The sequence below is a fragment of the Rhea pennata genome, chromosome 27 (assembly GCF_028389875.1).
Source record: "Rhea pennata isolate bPtePen1 chromosome 27, bPtePen1.pri, whole genome shotgun sequence".
In the NCBI taxonomy this organism is placed as follows: domain Eukaryota; kingdom Metazoa; phylum Chordata; class Aves; order Rheiformes; family Rheidae; genus Rhea; species Rhea pennata.
The window spans coordinates 1,626,116-1,642,667 of record NC_084689.1 but is presented as its reverse complement, the minus strand read 5'-3'; the positions used below and the strand labels follow the sequence as shown (position 1 = coordinate 1,642,667).

The window sequence follows — 16,552 nt, the reverse complement described above, 5'->3', positions numbered from 1 at the left end:
CGCGGCGGGCTCCGCCGCAGCGGGTCCCCGCCGGCCGCCCCGGCCTGCCCCCCGGCGCGGCTCGAGACCGGAGGGAGGGGAAGCGCTGGGGCCCGGCGGGCGCGGAGGGTGCTGGGGTGAGCCGGGCCCCGCGGAGCGGAGCAGAGCGGAGCGGAGCGGAGCGGGGGGTCGCGGCCCGGCCCGGCGCGGCCCGGCGATGTGCCCGTTCCTGCCCCCTTTCTAACGCCGCTTCCGCCCCATGGAAGGGGAAGCAGCGGCCGCTGGCTGCCGGCCGGCCCTGGCCGTCGGCGGGGGCCCGGGGGGCGGCGGTGCCCGCCCGGGGGGGCCGGGCCGCGCGGAGGGTGAGCGCTGCTGGGGCCCGGGGGGGGACGGGGGGACGGGGGGAAGCGGGGAGGGACGATGCACCGAGCTGCTGCCTCTGGAAACCCCCTGGATTAAAAAGGCCGGAGCGCCCCGGAGACCAGGCCGGGGGCGGCTGTGCGCCGGGGCGGGGGGCTCCGCATCCCCGAGGGGGGGGGCTCCGCATCCCCGGGGGGCGGGGGGCTCCGCATCCCCGGGGCGGGGGGCTCCGCATCCCCGGGGGGGGGGGCTCCGCATCCCCGGGGGGGGGGGGCTCCGCATCCGCGGGGGGCTCCGCATCCCTGGGGCGGGGGGCTCCACATCCCCGGGGGGCGGTGGTCTCCACATCCCCGGGGCGGGGGGCTCCGCATCCCCGGGGGGCGGGGGCTCCACATCCCCGGGGCGGGGGGCTCCGCATCCCCGGGGGGCGGGAGGCTCCGCATCCCCGGGGGGCGGGGGGCTCCGCATCCCCGGGGCGGGGGGCTCCGTATCCCCGGGGGGCGGGAGGCTCCGCATCCCCGGGGCGGGGGGCTCCGCATCCCCGGGGGGGGCCTCGGCGCGCGGCCTCCGCCGCCGGCCCCTAACCGCTGCCCTCCTTGCGCAGGTGGAGCGGGCGCCGCGCCGCAGCCCTCGGCCGCCTCGCAGAGCAGCGCCGAGGCCTCGGCCCTCGACGGTGAGTACGGCGGAGCCCGAGGCTCGCGGCCGCGGCGCCAGGCAGCCCCGGGGGAGCTCACCCGCCTGCAGCGGGGGCTTCCGTCCCGTCGCGGCGGCTGGGGAGCAAACAGACAAACAGAAAAGCAGCCCGTTACTGCTGCCGGTCCCTGCGGTAACGTGGCAAGGCCGAGCCCACGTCCAGACCTTGCTGATGGCTCGTGTCAGCAGTGAGAGGTCGCTGCTGCTCCACGCAGTGGGATTGCAGATTGCAAGCTCTTTTCGTGTGCTTTCCTGACTTAACTATAACGTGCTTGTTGGAAACGCGTTGAGATTTCCAAGCAGAGCTCTTCAAGGGCAGAGGTAAACAAGGACGAACCTCCGCCTGTCCCCTGTGGTATGATACCGTGTGCAATTATGCCATTAATGCAAGATCCCTGCCTCCCCCCATGCCCTGCTGGACCAGGCACCTCCACGGGCAGCTGTTTGGACTGTGTTTTATCCTCCCTATTCGGCTGTTGTTCCCTGCCCACTGGTCAAACTTGACTTTCCAACCCCCTTCGCTTGCAAGGGAATACTTCCATTTTTACAGGATTCATTTTTTGCCAAGTGCAGGAGGAAAGAGCTCCAGATAAGGTGCATTAGGCTGACGTGAGCGATTGGCCACTTCTGAAGCTCTTGGCCTCAAGCTAGTCTACTTTCTACCCATGTAGCAAGGAGACATGCTCTGACTTTCCCCTCTCTCTGGAACAGGCTTCCCCCTGCGGCACTCAAACACACTGACAAACAGGCAGCGGGGCAATGAGGTCTCGGCCCTTCCCGCCACGCTGGACAGTGAGTATCACGGGCTCTGCTGGGACACGGGGTGAAAGCAGCCGTGGGAGAGCGGGATGAGAGTCTGCTTGTCTGCTGACACCGTGGCGTTTTGCAGCACCCATGGGACAGTCTCTTGCACTGGCTGGCTCCACCAGTGAATGGTGGAGAGGTGTTATTTACCCACTGGGCTTTTTGGACCCCAGCCTGGGGCTGTGCATTTACCTCTGCCCTGGACAAGGAGGGACTCACAGGTGCCCCAAGTCCTGCTGGGTGCAGGGGAGGTCCCACCGTGGCAGGATGGAGCAGGGAGGCTGCCTGCAGACAGAGGGTGCTGAGGAAATGCTTTGTCCTGATGATTTAATTCCTTCCACCCCCAGCATTGTCCATTCACCAGTTAGCTGCCCAAGGTGAGCTCAGCCAGCTGAGGGAGCATCTTCGGAAAGGTACGCATCTCCTTCGGCCTTGCCCATGCAGGCAGCCACGGCACACGGTCCGTCGCTGCTGCAGCAAAAGGGGAGGTGGGAGAGCAGCAATGGGTTGGGTTTTCACCCCAGATCACATAGAGTCCTGCCAGGTCATAAGGCAGCCTTTGATAAACCCCCGGTTTAGTCTTACAGCCTTTGCTGGGTTTACTGGGAGACAGGGAGCAGAGGGAGCTTTGTCTTACCTATATAAGATGCTTCACTGTGTTTGTGCAGGTGAGAACTTGGTAAATAAACCTGATGAGAGAGGCTTCACCCCGCTGATCTGGGCTGCTGCGTTTGGAGAGATCGAAACGGTCCGTCACCTGCTGGAATGGGTAAGGGCATGCGCTGGCGCAGCCCCAGGTTAGCGGGAGGCTTCCCAGCCCCCAGCTCCTGCCCAAAGAGTCACATAACATCCTGGCGCCATCTCAGTCCATCTCTTCCAATGGCACTGAAGAGGAGGATGCATTTGCAGACAGTTGCTGTCGGATGCCACTCCCCATTGGGCTGTGGGCTAAATCAGGAGCATGAAGAGCCTTATCTCATAGTTAGCAATAACTGTTTGTAATTAAATATATGCTTTTTGGTAATTTGAGATCAGGCTTATCACTTGAGCCCTGTAATCCACCAGCAAAATATGCTTGCCAAGGTGTTGTTGCAGTTAATGAATTCATTGCTGCATCGTCCTTGAGTGCTGGGCTTGCAGCCGGGGACTGTCCATGGGCTGGGCAGGAACCAGATTCCCCCTGGATCCTGGATCCAGCTGCTTCCCAAAGTGCAGTCCTGCATCCATGCCCGTGTCCACAGATCAGCAAATGCTCACACCACATAAGCACTGGCCAAACACTGGCTTCATTGCTGCATTAGCAGCAAGACCGCAATTCATCAGCAGAGAGACGAGTACAAACCAAAATAAGAGAGGTGATACATTGATAAAGGATGTAAAGTCCAGGAGAGGTCCATGGCTAGCAAGGCGCAGAGCATTGAGTGGGTTTTCTAGGTAAACAGCAACAAAGAGACTCAGCACAAGCCTCTAACTAGACAGGGCCACTAACGCTGTTCTTATTGAGGGGGAAAAGGGCTCAGAACTGGAACCATTGGGCTTAATTCACTGAGACTGGAGAAAGGCTCTTAAGTCTTCACCTGAGATGTTTGATGATTAAAACATACCTGGTAAGGATGGTGGCAGGGAAGGTGCCAGCCTGGGGGAGGTCACTGGGGCCCCGGAGCTGTCTCCTCCCCGCTGAGCTCTGTGGGCAGGGGAAAGCCAACAACTGTGCTGGCAATGGAGAAGCGCTGCCTGGCCTTGGAGCATCACAGGCTGCGAGGCCGGCTGGCCCCAGCTCGGTGATCAGCCCTCCTGGGGCTGCCAGCAAGGTGGGTCTTGTGCTGAGCACCTCGGTTCTCAGCAGGGCTCGGAGTTAATGCCTGTGCCGTCCCCAGGGCGCTGACCCCCACGCGCTGGCAAAGGAGCGGGAGAGCGCCCTGTCCCTCGCCAGCATGGGGGGCTACACGGACATCGTCATCATGCTGCTGGAGAGGAACGTGGACATCAACATCTACGACTGGGTGAGTGCCACTGGGCCTGGGCTGCCCAGTGCTGGGAGAGACACCGAGCCCTGCATGGGACTCTGCAGGGCTCGTTTTACAAAACAGCAGCAAGTTCACATTGCTGCTGCTCTGTCTCCTGCCCTAGGCTGCGTTAGGGGCAGTGTGTCTCTCCCAGCTGTTGCCCAGGCCTGCAGAGCTCATTTGCGTGCTCATGTGGTTGTTTAAAGAAATTAATCTTGATCGTAATTTTAAATGGTTTCCTCAGTTGCTCGTGCTGGTGATTTTACCAGCCGCAAGGAAACTGCTCATAAATTCAGATTGTTCTTAAAATAATACAAAGTTATTGTATTACATACAGAGAATCAGGGAATAAAACACGTGCAGATCTGCTCTGCAGAAAACATCCAACCTGGAGCTGGGAGTGGGGAAAAGGGGAGCCAGCACCTCTGGGACCTACTGCCCTGGGAGAAATAGGGCTAGCCCAGCCAAGGCTGCACAGCAGGGTCCTTGGTCCCGAGCAGCACGGCACAGCATGGGGCAGGAGAGGGCTGGCCGAGCCGAGCCGAACTCGATGGATATGTGGCTCCCACACTCTCACCCTACGAATCTGAGTGCTGGGTGAGCACGGCCCCTCAAGGCCGGTGCTGACAGCGCCTTCCCTTTCCCTGCAGAACGGCGGCACCCCTCTCCTCTACGCCGTGCGCGGCAACCACGTGAAGTGTGTCGAGGCCTTACTAGGTAACGGGGAAGATCCGCGCTTAGTCCTTGGCCTCACATTGCTGCTTGTTGGTAACTGCCTCGGGCAGAGAGAGCGCAACACGCCTGGGGGGAGAAGCGGAGCAGCCTGGGGATGTTACGGGGGTGCCCACCCAGGAGGGGCACCGGCCCCTTTCAGGGGTCCTCTTGCCCTGTGCCTGCCCTGGAGGGGATGCCACATTGGCAGGGGAGCCCTGATCTCCACTGCCTGCTTGCAGCTCGCGGCGCCGACCTGACAACGGAGGCAGATTCTGGCTACACCCCCATGGATCTGGCTGTGGCCCTGGGACATAAGAAAGGCAAGTGTCTGCCGCATGCATGGCAAAGAGCCTGTTTTCCCCTCCCTGGAAAAGGCTCCAGGCAATTCCCAGCTCCCAGCCCTGCCTGGGCTTTCTCTGACCTTCTACCACAGCTCCCTGCTCTGCCACACAAGGAAACTGAGCTGGAGAAATCTATGTGGGTCCTGTTCCGCCCTCCCAAACCTGAGGTGTGCTGCAGGGGGGCTGGGGACAGGCCCCTGGCGTTAGCAGTTTCCTACTTCCCGCTGGAAAACAGGAGCAAAATGGTGACCGACCAGGGGATGTCCTACCTGCAGCAGTGCTGGCTTCTGAAGGCTTTGCTTCCCGGGGTTTCATTTCTCTCCCTTCTCTTCCCTGCCTTAGTCCAACAGGTTATTGAAAATCATATCCTCAAGCTATTTCAGAACAAGGAGCTGGAGTGACGTGGTTTCTGCTGCATCGCTGCAATGCCAGCGCTTCTCCTGGCCGACGCAAAGGCTGCCCATGACCACTGCGGCTTGAGCCAGCGGTCCCGAAAAGGGCAGCAGAGCGATGCTTCTAGCAAGAAGCACGTGGAGGAAGCAGGGAACTGCCTGTCCCAGGCGGATTTACATCTCTCCCAGAGGGCAGCACGGCCTCAGCGCCTCACACCTGGAGGCACCAGTTCCTTGGGGCAGCTGCATGTCTGCTCTGTCCAGGCTCAGTTGCTTTGTGCGCACGGGTATTCAGGTTATTGCATTTTTGGAAGTAAACTCTAAAGCAGCCATGTGCAGTCCTGTATATTGCCTTGGTGACATCCCACCTGCCAGTCACAGCAGCTGGTCCTTGATCCCAGCACCACCTACCAGGGAACCGCGAGGGGAACTGGGCCAACCAACCGCTTCAAGGGCTGGTGCCCCGGTGTTCCTCTCTGGAGCTCTCTTTGAAGAGTGAGGCTCCATCTTAATGCCTGTGAATTTGCCAAGCCCTGCGTGCACGCAGCACTGCTAGCAAGCTGGGGAAATACCTGTAGGCAGGAGCAAAACCCAGGAAGCGCCCACAGGAAGCATCGCCCTGCCAGCCATGAACAAAGCATGGCCCAGGGAGCACGGCTGGCATGCTGCAACCCAAGGCTGAGCCCTGCCAAGCTGGCAAACAACTGCTCCAGGAAGGGATTTGGAGATTATTAGAGTAGGCGAGAGACAGCCAGAGCCCTGCAGTGCACAGCGAGAAGCAGCTTTTTCTCCTTTTCCCTGCTCCAGCCACACGATCGCATTGCGAAGCAGCAGAACCGAGCCCAGGGCTGGGCAGGGAGGGCACCCAGGGGTGCCGCTTGCTCAAGGAGCAGTCAGGGAGGCGCAGGGAGGCCACAACCATTTATTCAGCCAGTTATAGGGGCTCTGTCCTGCAGCAGAGACCCCAGGCTGGCTTGCAAGTCCAGGCACGTGGGTTTCTGCACTGGCCTCCCTCTGTCACGGCCCGCTGGCTGTCCCGGGGGCAGCAGGGTCCCCCCTCTGCCAGCGCCTTGGGGGCACACGTGGGGCAGGGCTCGCTGTCCCGTGCCCCTGGGCACGGCAGAGCTCGCGGAGCCGGGCTGCTGCGGGGACCCCGGCGGCCGGGGAGCGACCCACCCGCGGTCTCTCGTCGCCGCCGCCGCGCTAGAGCCTCTCCCCAAGCACCCGGAGGTGATACACCACGATCCTCCCGAAGAAGTCGGTGCTGTTCCCGAAGGTGATCTTCAGCTTATCCAGTGCTGTCTCTTCCACCTGGAAGCTGTGTGGAGTGCGTCAAGGAGGAAAGGGGCAGAGGGAGGCAGCGACACGCGGGAGACCAGCTCCGAGCCGGCCGGAGGCCGCGGCAGCCCCGTGGGGCTCGCGCACGGCTCCCCGGATTTGCTCCCCTTCCACCAAGCTGCTTTAGCCGTAGTAAAGCGCCAGCGGGCACCTGCGACGGACTCTAAACCACAGCTCACCCCCATCCCTCCGCCAAGCCCTTCGCCCCAGCCCGCAGCGAGCCAAAGGATATCTGCAGGGCGTTGGTGTCCTCAGGGTACAAATCAGATATTTTCACCAGTTCTTCGCCCATTCTGCAGCCTGTGGAGGGCAAAGGTGGAGGCAGCCTCGCGGTGGGCTCGCGTGCCAGCGGAGCCTGTGCCGGCTGCCACGGCCCCGCTGGGGCTTGGCTGCTCCATCTCGGCCGCCCCGACAAATCTCCCTGCATGGGCTTCGGTGTGAGGAGCCGGGTGGGAGCAACGCCGGCACCCGCTGGCCTGCCTCCCACCTCCCTTCACCAGGCTTTCGGGTGCAACGTGGGAGCAAAGCAGCCCATCCTAACGCGAGGATCTGCCGGGTCCAACTTAGGACGCAGTCCCCCTCGGCCAGCCCAGCTCCTGCTTCCTGAATTTGGGGCTGCAGAAACCCACAAGCATTATAGTGGGTTTGATATCTAATAGATTGGGATTAGCAGCTGGCAAGGCATTTTCCAGCCTGCAAATGAGGAGTCCTGGAGGAGCACAGGGCCCTCTCTATTCACCCCTCCCTGCTCCAGCTTCAGCCCCTCCAGAGTTTTGGGAAGAATTCCCAAATACCTCTGGGCTCTGCAATAAAAAGACTGCAGGACCCGGGTTGGGCAAACAGGAAAAGGCAGCTCCTCACCTTCCAGTGTGCACAGCCGGCTGGAGAATCCCCCCTGGAACTGGATGTGGAGCCGTGAGACCTTGACAGTGCTGGGGAAATCCAGGGTGACCCACTGGGACGTGCCCTAAAGGCAGGAACGACACCGGGACTTGATCGCCAGGTCCCTGCAGGGCTGGGAGCCCAGAGCTCCTCGGCAGGTGCCAGCCCGGGGCGCAATGCCTGCACGGCTCCCGTCCTCCACGTGGGCACGGGGCACCCTCCGGCCTCCCCCGTCCTCGGCCCCAACCTGGTCCGAGTTCCAGCACGTCTCCTCGTTCCCATCGAACATGTGCGTCTTCCCGAACTGCTTCACGTCCCGGTTGAGCACGGAGCTCACCCTGCAAGGACACGCGTCACCATCCCGGGACAGGGCGAGGGGCCGGCGACGCAGGGAGCCGGGGAGCAGAGCTGGGGGCAGCGCGCGGCACCCTGGAGGTTCCCGGCACCCTGGCGCCCGCCGCCCCCTTGACTCACCGTGTGACAGTGTCAGCGCAGATCAAGGGCACCTCGGGCATCGCTGCGTGCGGCCCCGCTGCCTGCGGAGAGACGTGGGTCAGGGACCGGCGCACGGAGCGCCGTGGGGCGGCTGGGCAAGGCTGGGGACAGCCGGATAGGGTCGGGGCACCGGGCAGGGCTGGGGCGCCCGGGCAGGGTGGAAACACCCGGACAGGGCTGGGAGCACCCGGCTGGGGTTGGGGCATCCGCGCAGGGCTGGGCGCACCCGGCCTCGGTCCGCGCCCATCCCCGGGGCCTCGGGCCGGAGCCGCCGCCGCCGCCGTGTACTCACCACCCGGCGCCGCGCAGGAAGAGGCAGAACTGCTTCCTCGGGGCCCAGGCGTCCGGGACCGCCCTCTTCGCACAGCGCTCCGCCCCCCCTCCGCCGACCCGCTCCAGGGACCCAGGCGTCCGGGAGCGCCCTGTCTCCCCCTCCCATCCCCGAGGGGGCGGCACCGAGCTCCGCGCCGAGGCCCCGGCTCGGCCCGGCCCGGCTCGGCCCGGCTCGGCCCGGCCCGGGGCCCTCCCGCGGCGCCGCTCCAGGTGGTGCTGCCGGAGCGCGGCTCGCCCGGCGCGGGGGCACCGGGCGGGGGGGCGCAGCCCGGCCCGCTGCGGCGGCCGCGCACACGGCCCGCGCGTCCCTCGGCACCCGGAGCGTCCCTGCACACCGGGGCACACCGGGACATCCCTGCACACAGGGGCACACCGGGACATCCCTGCATACCGGGGCATCCCTGCACATCTGGGCACCCTGCACACCGGGACATCCCTGCACACCGGGGCACACCGGGACATCCCTGCACACCAGGGCACCCCTGCACACAGGGGCATCCCTGCACATCTGGGCACCCTGCACACCGGGGCACCCCTGCACACCGGGGCACACCGGGACATCCCTGCACACCGGGGCACCCCTGCACACAGGGGCAACCCTGCACATCTGGGCACCCTGCGCACCGGGACATCCCTGCACACCGGGGCACACCGGGACATCCCTGCACACCGGGACATCCCTGCACACCGGGGCACCCCTGCACACCGGGACATCCCTGCACATCTGGGCACCCTGCACATCTGGGCATCCCTGGACTCCAGGGCAACCCTGCACATCTGGGCACCCCTGCACACCGGGGCAACCCTGCACACAGGGGCATCCCTGCACATCTGGGCACCCCTGCACACCTGCACCAGTCGGTGCAAGGCACCAGCACAAAGCGCGAGGAAGTCCAAGAAATCTCTGCTTCCCGGCGCTGCCTTTGCTCTGCTGCTTCTCAGCGAAGGCAGGGAGGGTGCGTGGCCCCCCCCCGCAGAGCCCCCAGCTGTCACGCCACACAAGGCCCCGCGGCCCTCGGGGGGGGGGGGCACGCACCCGTGCACCCACGTGTGCATGTGCACGCAGTAGCTGCTTAAAATTAACCTTCCTGGGCAGATGGTGCCTTGGCACTTGCCAGTGGTCCCTGTGCCTTTGGGGACGTGCCCCCCAGCGCTGAGCGCGGCAGCGCAGCCCGGCCCCACGTCTCCGTGTCCCCCCCCGCCCCCAGCACTGCCTTCCCGGGGGAGGCAGCAAAAGCCAACCCCGAAGGCACCGTCTGCAGCAGCGCTCCAAACCTCCCCGGGCGCTCGCCTGTGTGCATGAGTCACGCCGGGCGCGCCAGGCTGCCTCCGCTCAGGCACAAAAAAAATAACCCGAGCCGAGAGCCGCAAAGTCTTCGCCGCCCCGTCGCAGCGCGGCTCCCCGCAGCCTGCGGGGCTCGCGCCCCCGCCGGCTCCCGTGTCCGGCTCGGGCCCCCGGCCGGCGCTGTGCACGCACGCGCAGGCACTGCACACGCATGCACACGGGGACGCACGCCTGCACGTGCAAACGCACGGTGCCACATCCCTGCATGTGCATGCATGCAGCGACACACAGCTGCACGCGGCGTGTGCAATGACACACACACACACATGTACATGTGCACAGCGACACACGGCTGCGCACGGCGTGTGCAATGATGCATGCACATGCATGCACGCAGCAACACGGCTGCACAAGGCATGTGCAACAACACACATGCACATGCATGCATGCAGCGACACATGCACATGGCATGTGCAATGACACACACACGCACATGCACGCAGCGACACGCGCTGCACCCGCGTGGGCCGCACCTGCCACATACTGGCACCGTTGCGGGCGCCCGGTGCATCGCGCCCCACCGCCGCACGCCAACACGCGGCCGGTGCCGGGGAGGCGCTTGGCAGCGGCACCGCTGCTCCCGCCTCGCTCCGGGCGCTGCTAACCCTAACCCCTGCCCCTCCCCGCGGTTCGCCTCGGAAATTGGGTCAGGAGCGCAGGGGCCTGGGCTGCCGCCGACGCTCGCCCGCGCCCGGCGCCTCGCGGCCCCGCGCTGGGATCGCCGCGCTCCGCGGGGACCAACGCCAGCGGCTCGCCGCGCCGCGCGCGGGCCGCTTTGTGCCCCTGGAAGGCGGCAGGGCAGAGGCTGCAGTCACATCACGGCACTGGAAGCGGGCGGCTGAGGCCGCGGCACGGTGCTGGCGGGTGGCGGCGGGGAGCTGAGCGGGGCGGGAGGCCGGCGAGCAGGGTGCTCCCGGCGCCGCAGGGGCAGCGCTGCTGCGGGAAAGGGGGCTGAGCCAGGGGCAGCATCACCTCGGGTGCCCGCAGCCCCGCGTGTGGCACGGCACGGCACGGCACGGCACGGGACCCGCGTGCCCGCTGGCTGCCGGCCCCAGGCCCTGCCGCCGAGGATGCCGAGCCGGCGCCGCGGCTCCCCGGGGACCTCCCCGCAGGAGGGGTCCGCGCCGGCGTGTGCCCCCCGGCCCCGGCGGAGGAAGATCCCAGCGGAGGGCGAGGGAGCCGGTCTGGGCTGCCGGGAAGCGGAAGGGGGAAGGGAGGGAGGCAGTTGCCATGGAAACGGAAAATAAAATCAATCCACGGTGCCGGTGGGTTCGGAGGGAAGCTGTGCCGGCGCGGGCAGGGCACCGGTGGGGCCGGCAGCCCCGGGTCGGAGCGAGCCGGTGCCCCCACCGGGGCCGGGGGGACACTCTGACCTGCCAATGGAGCCCCGCGAGCCCCCTCGGCCTTGTCCCCACGGACACAGGGCAGCACGGACGGACAGACGGACTCTGCAGATCAGCAGGGCGCCAATGAGTAACAATAAAACCGAAGCAGCTCCCAGGACAAGGAGGCTCCGGCGGCGCGGGAATGCCGGGCGCCGGCTGCCCGGTTTGTCCTCCCATCCTGCCAGCGTCCCGCCGTCCGTCTGTCCGTCCGCCTGCCCGCCAGGGCGCCCCTCGCCGCGCCAGCGCCCCGAGCGCTGCCCCAGCGGCGGGGGCGGAGGCTCGTTAAGGAGCCGGCTCCGAACGAATGAATGCGGCAGCTCTCCTGGAAGCGGCTTCATTAGCCGGCGGGAGACCTGAGCGGAATAACAAGCGCGGCCGCGGGGCGCGGGACGGGGTCCCCCCGCGCCGGCAGCGCCGCGCCGCCGGCGCCGCTCAGCGCCCCGCGGCCGCTCCGCGGCGGCTCCCGGCCTCGACGCCGTGGAAATCCCGGGGTGACGAGGAGCCTCGTCCGCTGCGGCGGGGGGCAAGCGGGATTCGGGATCCGGCATCCCGAGAGGGCCGGCGGCGTGTCCCGGCGAGCCGCGGCGGCCGGCGGGCGCAGAGGGGACCCCAAGGCGGCCAGACCAGGCTGGGAAAGGGGGAGCGCCCCGCCGGGGCTGGGGTCGCCGCAGGCTGCGGGGCAGCGCGGCCGTTTGTGGCTGAACCCCCAAATCCGCCTGGCAGCCCCGGGGGAGCAGCTGAGCCCCTTCGCCGGGGCGGCACGGCGCCGGTCCCGCACGCACCCCGCCGCGGCTCGCGGCCGCGGGAGCAGCTGCCGGCGCGGGGGGAGCGCGGGGCAGAGGTGTCTATTAAATCCTCATCCACAAGCCGCGCGGGCTGGTGCCTGCCGTGACATTTATCTGCACTCGAGAGGAGAGCTCCGATAACTCACCGCCGGCACCTCCGCTCATCAAGACAAACGGCCGGGAGCAGCTTAGCCGCGGTGCCGCCGCCGCCGCCGCCGCCGCTCTCCCCGCGGGGCTGGGGCTGCCGGGCGGCGGGCGATCCCCGCGCGGGCACGCAGCGGGCTCGGGTACCGCCGGGGCGCTGGGAGCGGCGGGCGCAGCCCCGCGGCCCCCGGGAGCCCGGCTGGCAAAGTCACTAATTCAATGGGCCGCTTGCGTCGGCCTCGTCGTGCGGATCCGACTCCGGATCGGCGCCGCTGGGTTTTCAGCCGAAGCTTAGGAAAATAAAGAGGAGGGGAAAGGGTTTGAGCAGGGGCTGCGAGGACGAGCGCCGGAGCCCGCTGCCGCACAGGCGTCGGGCCCTGGGATCACGGGGCGCATCGCAGGCGTCGGACCACGCTGGCCGCGGGATCGCGGCGCTCGCCGTGGGCATCGGACCACGCTGGCCGCGGGATCGCGGCGCTCGCCGTGGGCATCGGACCACGCTGGCCGCGGGATCGCGGCGCTCGCCGTGGGCATCGGACCACGCTGGCCGCGGGATCACGGCACTCGCCGTGGGCATTGGACCATGCTGGCCGCGGGATCGCGGCGCTCGCCGTGGGCATCGGACCACGCTGGCCGCGGGATCACGGCACTCGCCGTGGGCATCGGACCACGCTGGCCGCGGGATCACGGCACTCGCCGTGGGCGTCGGACCACGCTGGCCGTGGGGTAGAGCGGACAGGAGCCCCACTGGAGCCCCCGAGCTCCGGCCAGGCAGCAGCGGGCCCTCGTGCGAGCGAGAGGAGCCCGGCGATGCTGCTTCACTCGGACCGTCCCCGCGCGGGGTGCCCGGTGCAGCCTTCCCTCGCCTTCCCTCGCCTTCCCTCGCCGCCGGGTCCCGGGGCCGGCGCGGGCCGGCGAGCAGCGCACGGGGCCGGAGTCCCGCAGGGCGGTGGAGCCGCCGGACTCCTGGGAGGGGAAGCGGCTGGGGCGGGACGCCGGGGCCCCTCTCCCCGCTTGGCAGAGGGTGCGGGGCTGTGAACCGCTGCCAGCTGCGGCCGCGTGAAGGAGGGAAGAGAAGGGCTCTGCGCGGGGACAGCGCCGGCCTGTGGCGGGCGCTCACGGCGGGCAGGAAGCGGCGCCCGCGCGGCAAAGCCCGCTACAATAGAATCGGAAATGAGAACTTTTCTCTCGGGTTTCCGCGGGCCCGTCCTACAGAAGTGACGGGTGACGCCTCCGCCGCGGCGCTCTGCCGGCCGGTGCCAAACCGGCGTTCTCCACCGAGGCCGGCAGCTTCGACGGGGCTCCCGCGCCCGGCCGGGGCGCCGGCGTCGTGCCGCGAGCGTGCCGGGTGCCGCTCTCCGCCGTGTCCCAGCCCCTTCGTCAGGGTTGCCGGGGCCTTCACCCGTCCTCGGCATCTTCCTCCGCTGCTCCGCGCAGCCCCAAGGGCTGGGAGGCGCCACTGGACCTACCCTGCCCGCCCCAAAGCGCTGCCCGGGGCAAGCGGCGCCCTCGGGGCTGGCTTCTCGCCAGCGAGCTGCATCCCAGGGGCAGCAGAGCCCGGGCGGAGAGGCAGGAGCCAGCAGCAGCCGTGTCCCCTCTGGGATCCTCATTTCCGCTCTGGGAAATCTTTTGGGCACCGGTTTGTGGGGAAGCATGGGAAAATGTCGTGGAAAATGCCCCACTTTTTGGATGCCCCACTAAAAGCACAGTGGCAGCCAGGTGGGAGACAGGGCAGGGATGCTCTGCATGTGTGTGAGCGTCTGTCTGTCTGTCTGTCCGTCTGTCTCCGGCTGGGCTCAGTGCTGATGTAGGGGGTGCAGAGGGGCCCTAAGGTGTCCTCTCCATCGGCGCCCACCTAAACGCGTGCTTGGATGTGCGGGGGCTGCGGGATGCGGTGCCAGCGCGGGGGCACGGGCATGCGTGGGCCGGGCTCAGCACACGTTCTTGGGGGACAGAGGGGCTGGAAATGCCCCCTTTTCTTGGACCCCCCCCCCAAAAGCGTGCCCAGAGCCAGCTCGGGACAGCGCTGCCGGGGGGAGCGGTGCCCGGGGGAGAGAGGCTCGGCGCTGGCCGGGGGGCTCGGGGTGGGGGGCTGGAAGATGCCCCCCCTTTTTGGACCCCCCTTTTGGGTGCCAGCCCGGTGCGTCTGGCGGGGGGGGCGGAGGAGGGGGGCGGCCCCTGTGCGGTGCGGGGGGGGGGGCGGCGCATGCGCGGCCGCCCCTCGCCCTGCGCCGGGCAGCGCGGCGGGGCGCGGAGCGGGCGCGGGTTCGCCGCCGGCTGCGGGCAGGTGCGGGCGGGCGGCAGCGGCGGGGGGGCCGCGCCTGCCGCCAGCCGCGATTGGCCCGGCCCGGCCCGGCTCGGCCCCCTCCGGGGGGACCGGCCCGCTGCCCCCCCTCCAGCCCCCTCCCAGCCTCCGCGCCCCGCTTTTAAGCCCCCGGTGCCGGCGGGGCGCTCGGTGCGCGGCTCCACCGGCGGCGATGATCCCCTGCCCGCTCTGAGCGCGGCCCCAGGTACGTGCACCGGCACCGGCTCCGGCACCGGCTCCGGCTATAGCATCGGTACCGGCAGCGGCTGCGGCCGCCCCGCCCCGCCCGCGCCGCGCCCCCGCTGCGGGGCCGGGCCGGGCCGGGCGGTGGGAGCGCCCTGGGAGGGGGCGGATCGGGGCTGCGGGACCCTCGGGGGGGGCATGGGGGCTGCTGGGGCCCGGGGGGCGCTGGCCCTGGGGAGGGGACGTGGGGACGGGGGCTGGTGAATCGCGACCGGAGCTTGATGGTACTGGGACTGGAGCTGGGAGACACCAGGCCTTGGGGACCTCGGAAGAGGGCCTGGGGGATACTGGGGGGACTGGTATTGTTAGGGCTGGGGGACACTGGGATGGGGGGGAACACCAGCGCAGAGGCCAGCAGGACAGCCAGGGGCTGGGGATGCCGGCGGGGTGGGGGCTTGGCCGGGAGGAGCCCCCGCAGTCCTGCGCTGGTGGCGGGCAGGACACGGGCCAGTGGGAGGCACTGGGGGGCCGGTGGCCGTGTCCCCACCATGGCTTTCCGGCTCGTCTCAGCCCCTTCCCTGGTGCTGCCGCTCGGTTCTCCGGTGGGATCGGTGTTGCCCTGGCAGGGAGGAAGCCGGGAAGTTTTGCCGCTGGGACCCCAGCAGCGGGCAGCAGTGCTGGGGAGCCACAGGGCTGGTGTCGCGGTGAGGGCTCAGCCCCCCGGGCAGGATGAGCCCTGGCCCGCGTGCCCAGCATGGGGATGCTGAGCATGGCGAGGCCGTGACGGAGGGACGGACAGATCAGTGCGGCGGGCAGCGGTGACGAGTTGGCCGGTGGCTCCCAGGCACCGGTCCAGGGGTTTGGCAAAGTTCACCCGAGCGTTTCCCGGTGGAAAACGTGCCGGAGGGCCCGGGCGCCGCGCGGCCCCGCGCCAGGCCTGCCGGACGGAGGCCGTTCGCCCTGGCAGCCTCCTGCCGCGGGCTTGGGCGGGCGCCGGCACGGCGTTTGGGGCCGTCGGCTGGCGGGCAGCAGCGCGGTCCGCCCGCCGAGCGAGCCGCCAGGCTGGAGCGGGGCTCGCCGCGATGCTGCCGTGGCTCCGGGCTCCTGCAGCGTCCTTCCAGCCTCCCCGGGAGAGGCAGAGAGCAGAGGAGGGGGGAAAAAAAAAGGAAAAAAAAATCTAAAATAAAGGCTGCAGACTGTCTGCCTAATAAAAATCACACGCAGCACAGGGCCCATATTGGCCAGGATCACAGTTTCTCCGAGGTGCTAATTTATTCCCGCAGGCTGGGGGGGCACGGGGAGCATCACGTTGCCCGCGAGCTGTGACGGCAGCGAGGTTTGCAGAATTCCTTTGTTGTGGGCAGAGAGGAGGCGAAGCGGAGCCAGACCCGCAGCCGGGCCGCCGGCTCCCGCCGCAGCCCCGCGGGGCCCCCGCGGGCGCCGCCGCCGCCGCCGCCACCCCCCGCCCCGCGCCGGCCCCGGGGGCGGCAGAGGCGCCGCCGGGGGAGGTGGGTGCCGGCCGGGGCGCGAGGCTCGCGCGACGCGTCCGGCTGCGGCACGCGGGTCCTGCAGGGCTGGGCGTGCGTGTGGGGGGGAAAGGTGTGTGTGCATGGTGGGGGGGGAGGCTCTGGACCACCTGCATCAGGCAGGATTGGCCCGATGGGGTGTCCCTGGTGGGGGCTGGACCCCGGTGGCCGAGCTCTGAAGTGCCCCATGCTTCTGCCCATGCATCCTGCACCGGGGACCGGAGCGACCCGTGGGGACAGCAGAGGTCACAGGCCTCCGCACTGGGGCTGGGGACACCCCAGGGCAGGGGCACCCAGCCCACCGGGTCCCCGCTGCTGTGGGGAGCCGCAGGGACCCCCTGCCGCCCCCGATGCCCGGCGGCGGGCCGCAGCCGTCCCGCCGCTCCGTGGGGCTCAGCGCCAGGCTCGGGGCAGAGAGAAAAGGCTCCGAAACTCCCAGGGTCGTCCAGGCGCCCGATGGCCTGGGAAGAATTAAGCTGGGTTTCATCTGAAGCTAATCACCAGCGCCGGCTTTGCATATTCATGTGGCCGATGAATTATTC

General features: G+C 68.0%; 2 protein-coding genes across 3 annotated transcripts; one reads left to right on the top strand and one right to left on the bottom strand.

Moving 5' to 3' along the window:
* The first annotated feature begins 7 nt into the window (after positions 1 to 7).
* On the top strand, positions 8 to 5,619 carry RFXANK (regulatory factor X associated ankyrin containing protein). The gene is made up of 9 exons (XM_062596032.1): positions 8 to 341; positions 944 to 1,012; positions 1,744 to 1,824; positions 2,184 to 2,249; positions 2,505 to 2,605; positions 3,714 to 3,839; positions 4,493 to 4,559; positions 4,796 to 4,876; positions 5,240 to 5,619. Exons 1-9 carry the CDS (start codon positions 239 to 241, stop codon positions 5,296 to 5,298), a joined length of 753 nt encoding a protein of 250 aa, XP_062452016.1. The 5' UTR covers positions 8 to 238; the 3' UTR covers positions 5,299 to 5,619.
* Positions 5,620 to 6,197: 578 nt separating this feature from the next.
* NR2C2AP (nuclear receptor 2C2 associated protein) lies at positions 6,198 to 8,343 on the bottom strand. 2 transcript variants are annotated; one of them, XM_062596035.1, is made up of 6 exons: positions 8,297 to 8,343; positions 7,984 to 8,045; positions 7,757 to 7,847; positions 7,489 to 7,594; positions 6,860 to 6,927; positions 6,198 to 6,609 (listed from the first exon to the last, which is right to left on the bottom strand). In XM_062596035.1, exons 2-6 carry the CDS (start codon positions 8,022 to 8,024, stop codon positions 6,493 to 6,495), a joined length of 423 nt encoding a protein of 140 aa, XP_062452019.1. In that variant the 5' UTR covers positions 8,025 to 8,045; positions 8,297 to 8,343; the 3' UTR covers positions 6,198 to 6,492. The 2 variants fall into 2 exon arrangements, with proteins under 2 accessions (XP_062452019.1, XP_062452017.1); XM_062596033.1 differs by lacking the exon at positions 8,297 to 8,343 and adding an exon at positions 8,231 to 8,282.
* Positions 8,344 to 16,552: the final 8,209 nt, after the last annotated feature.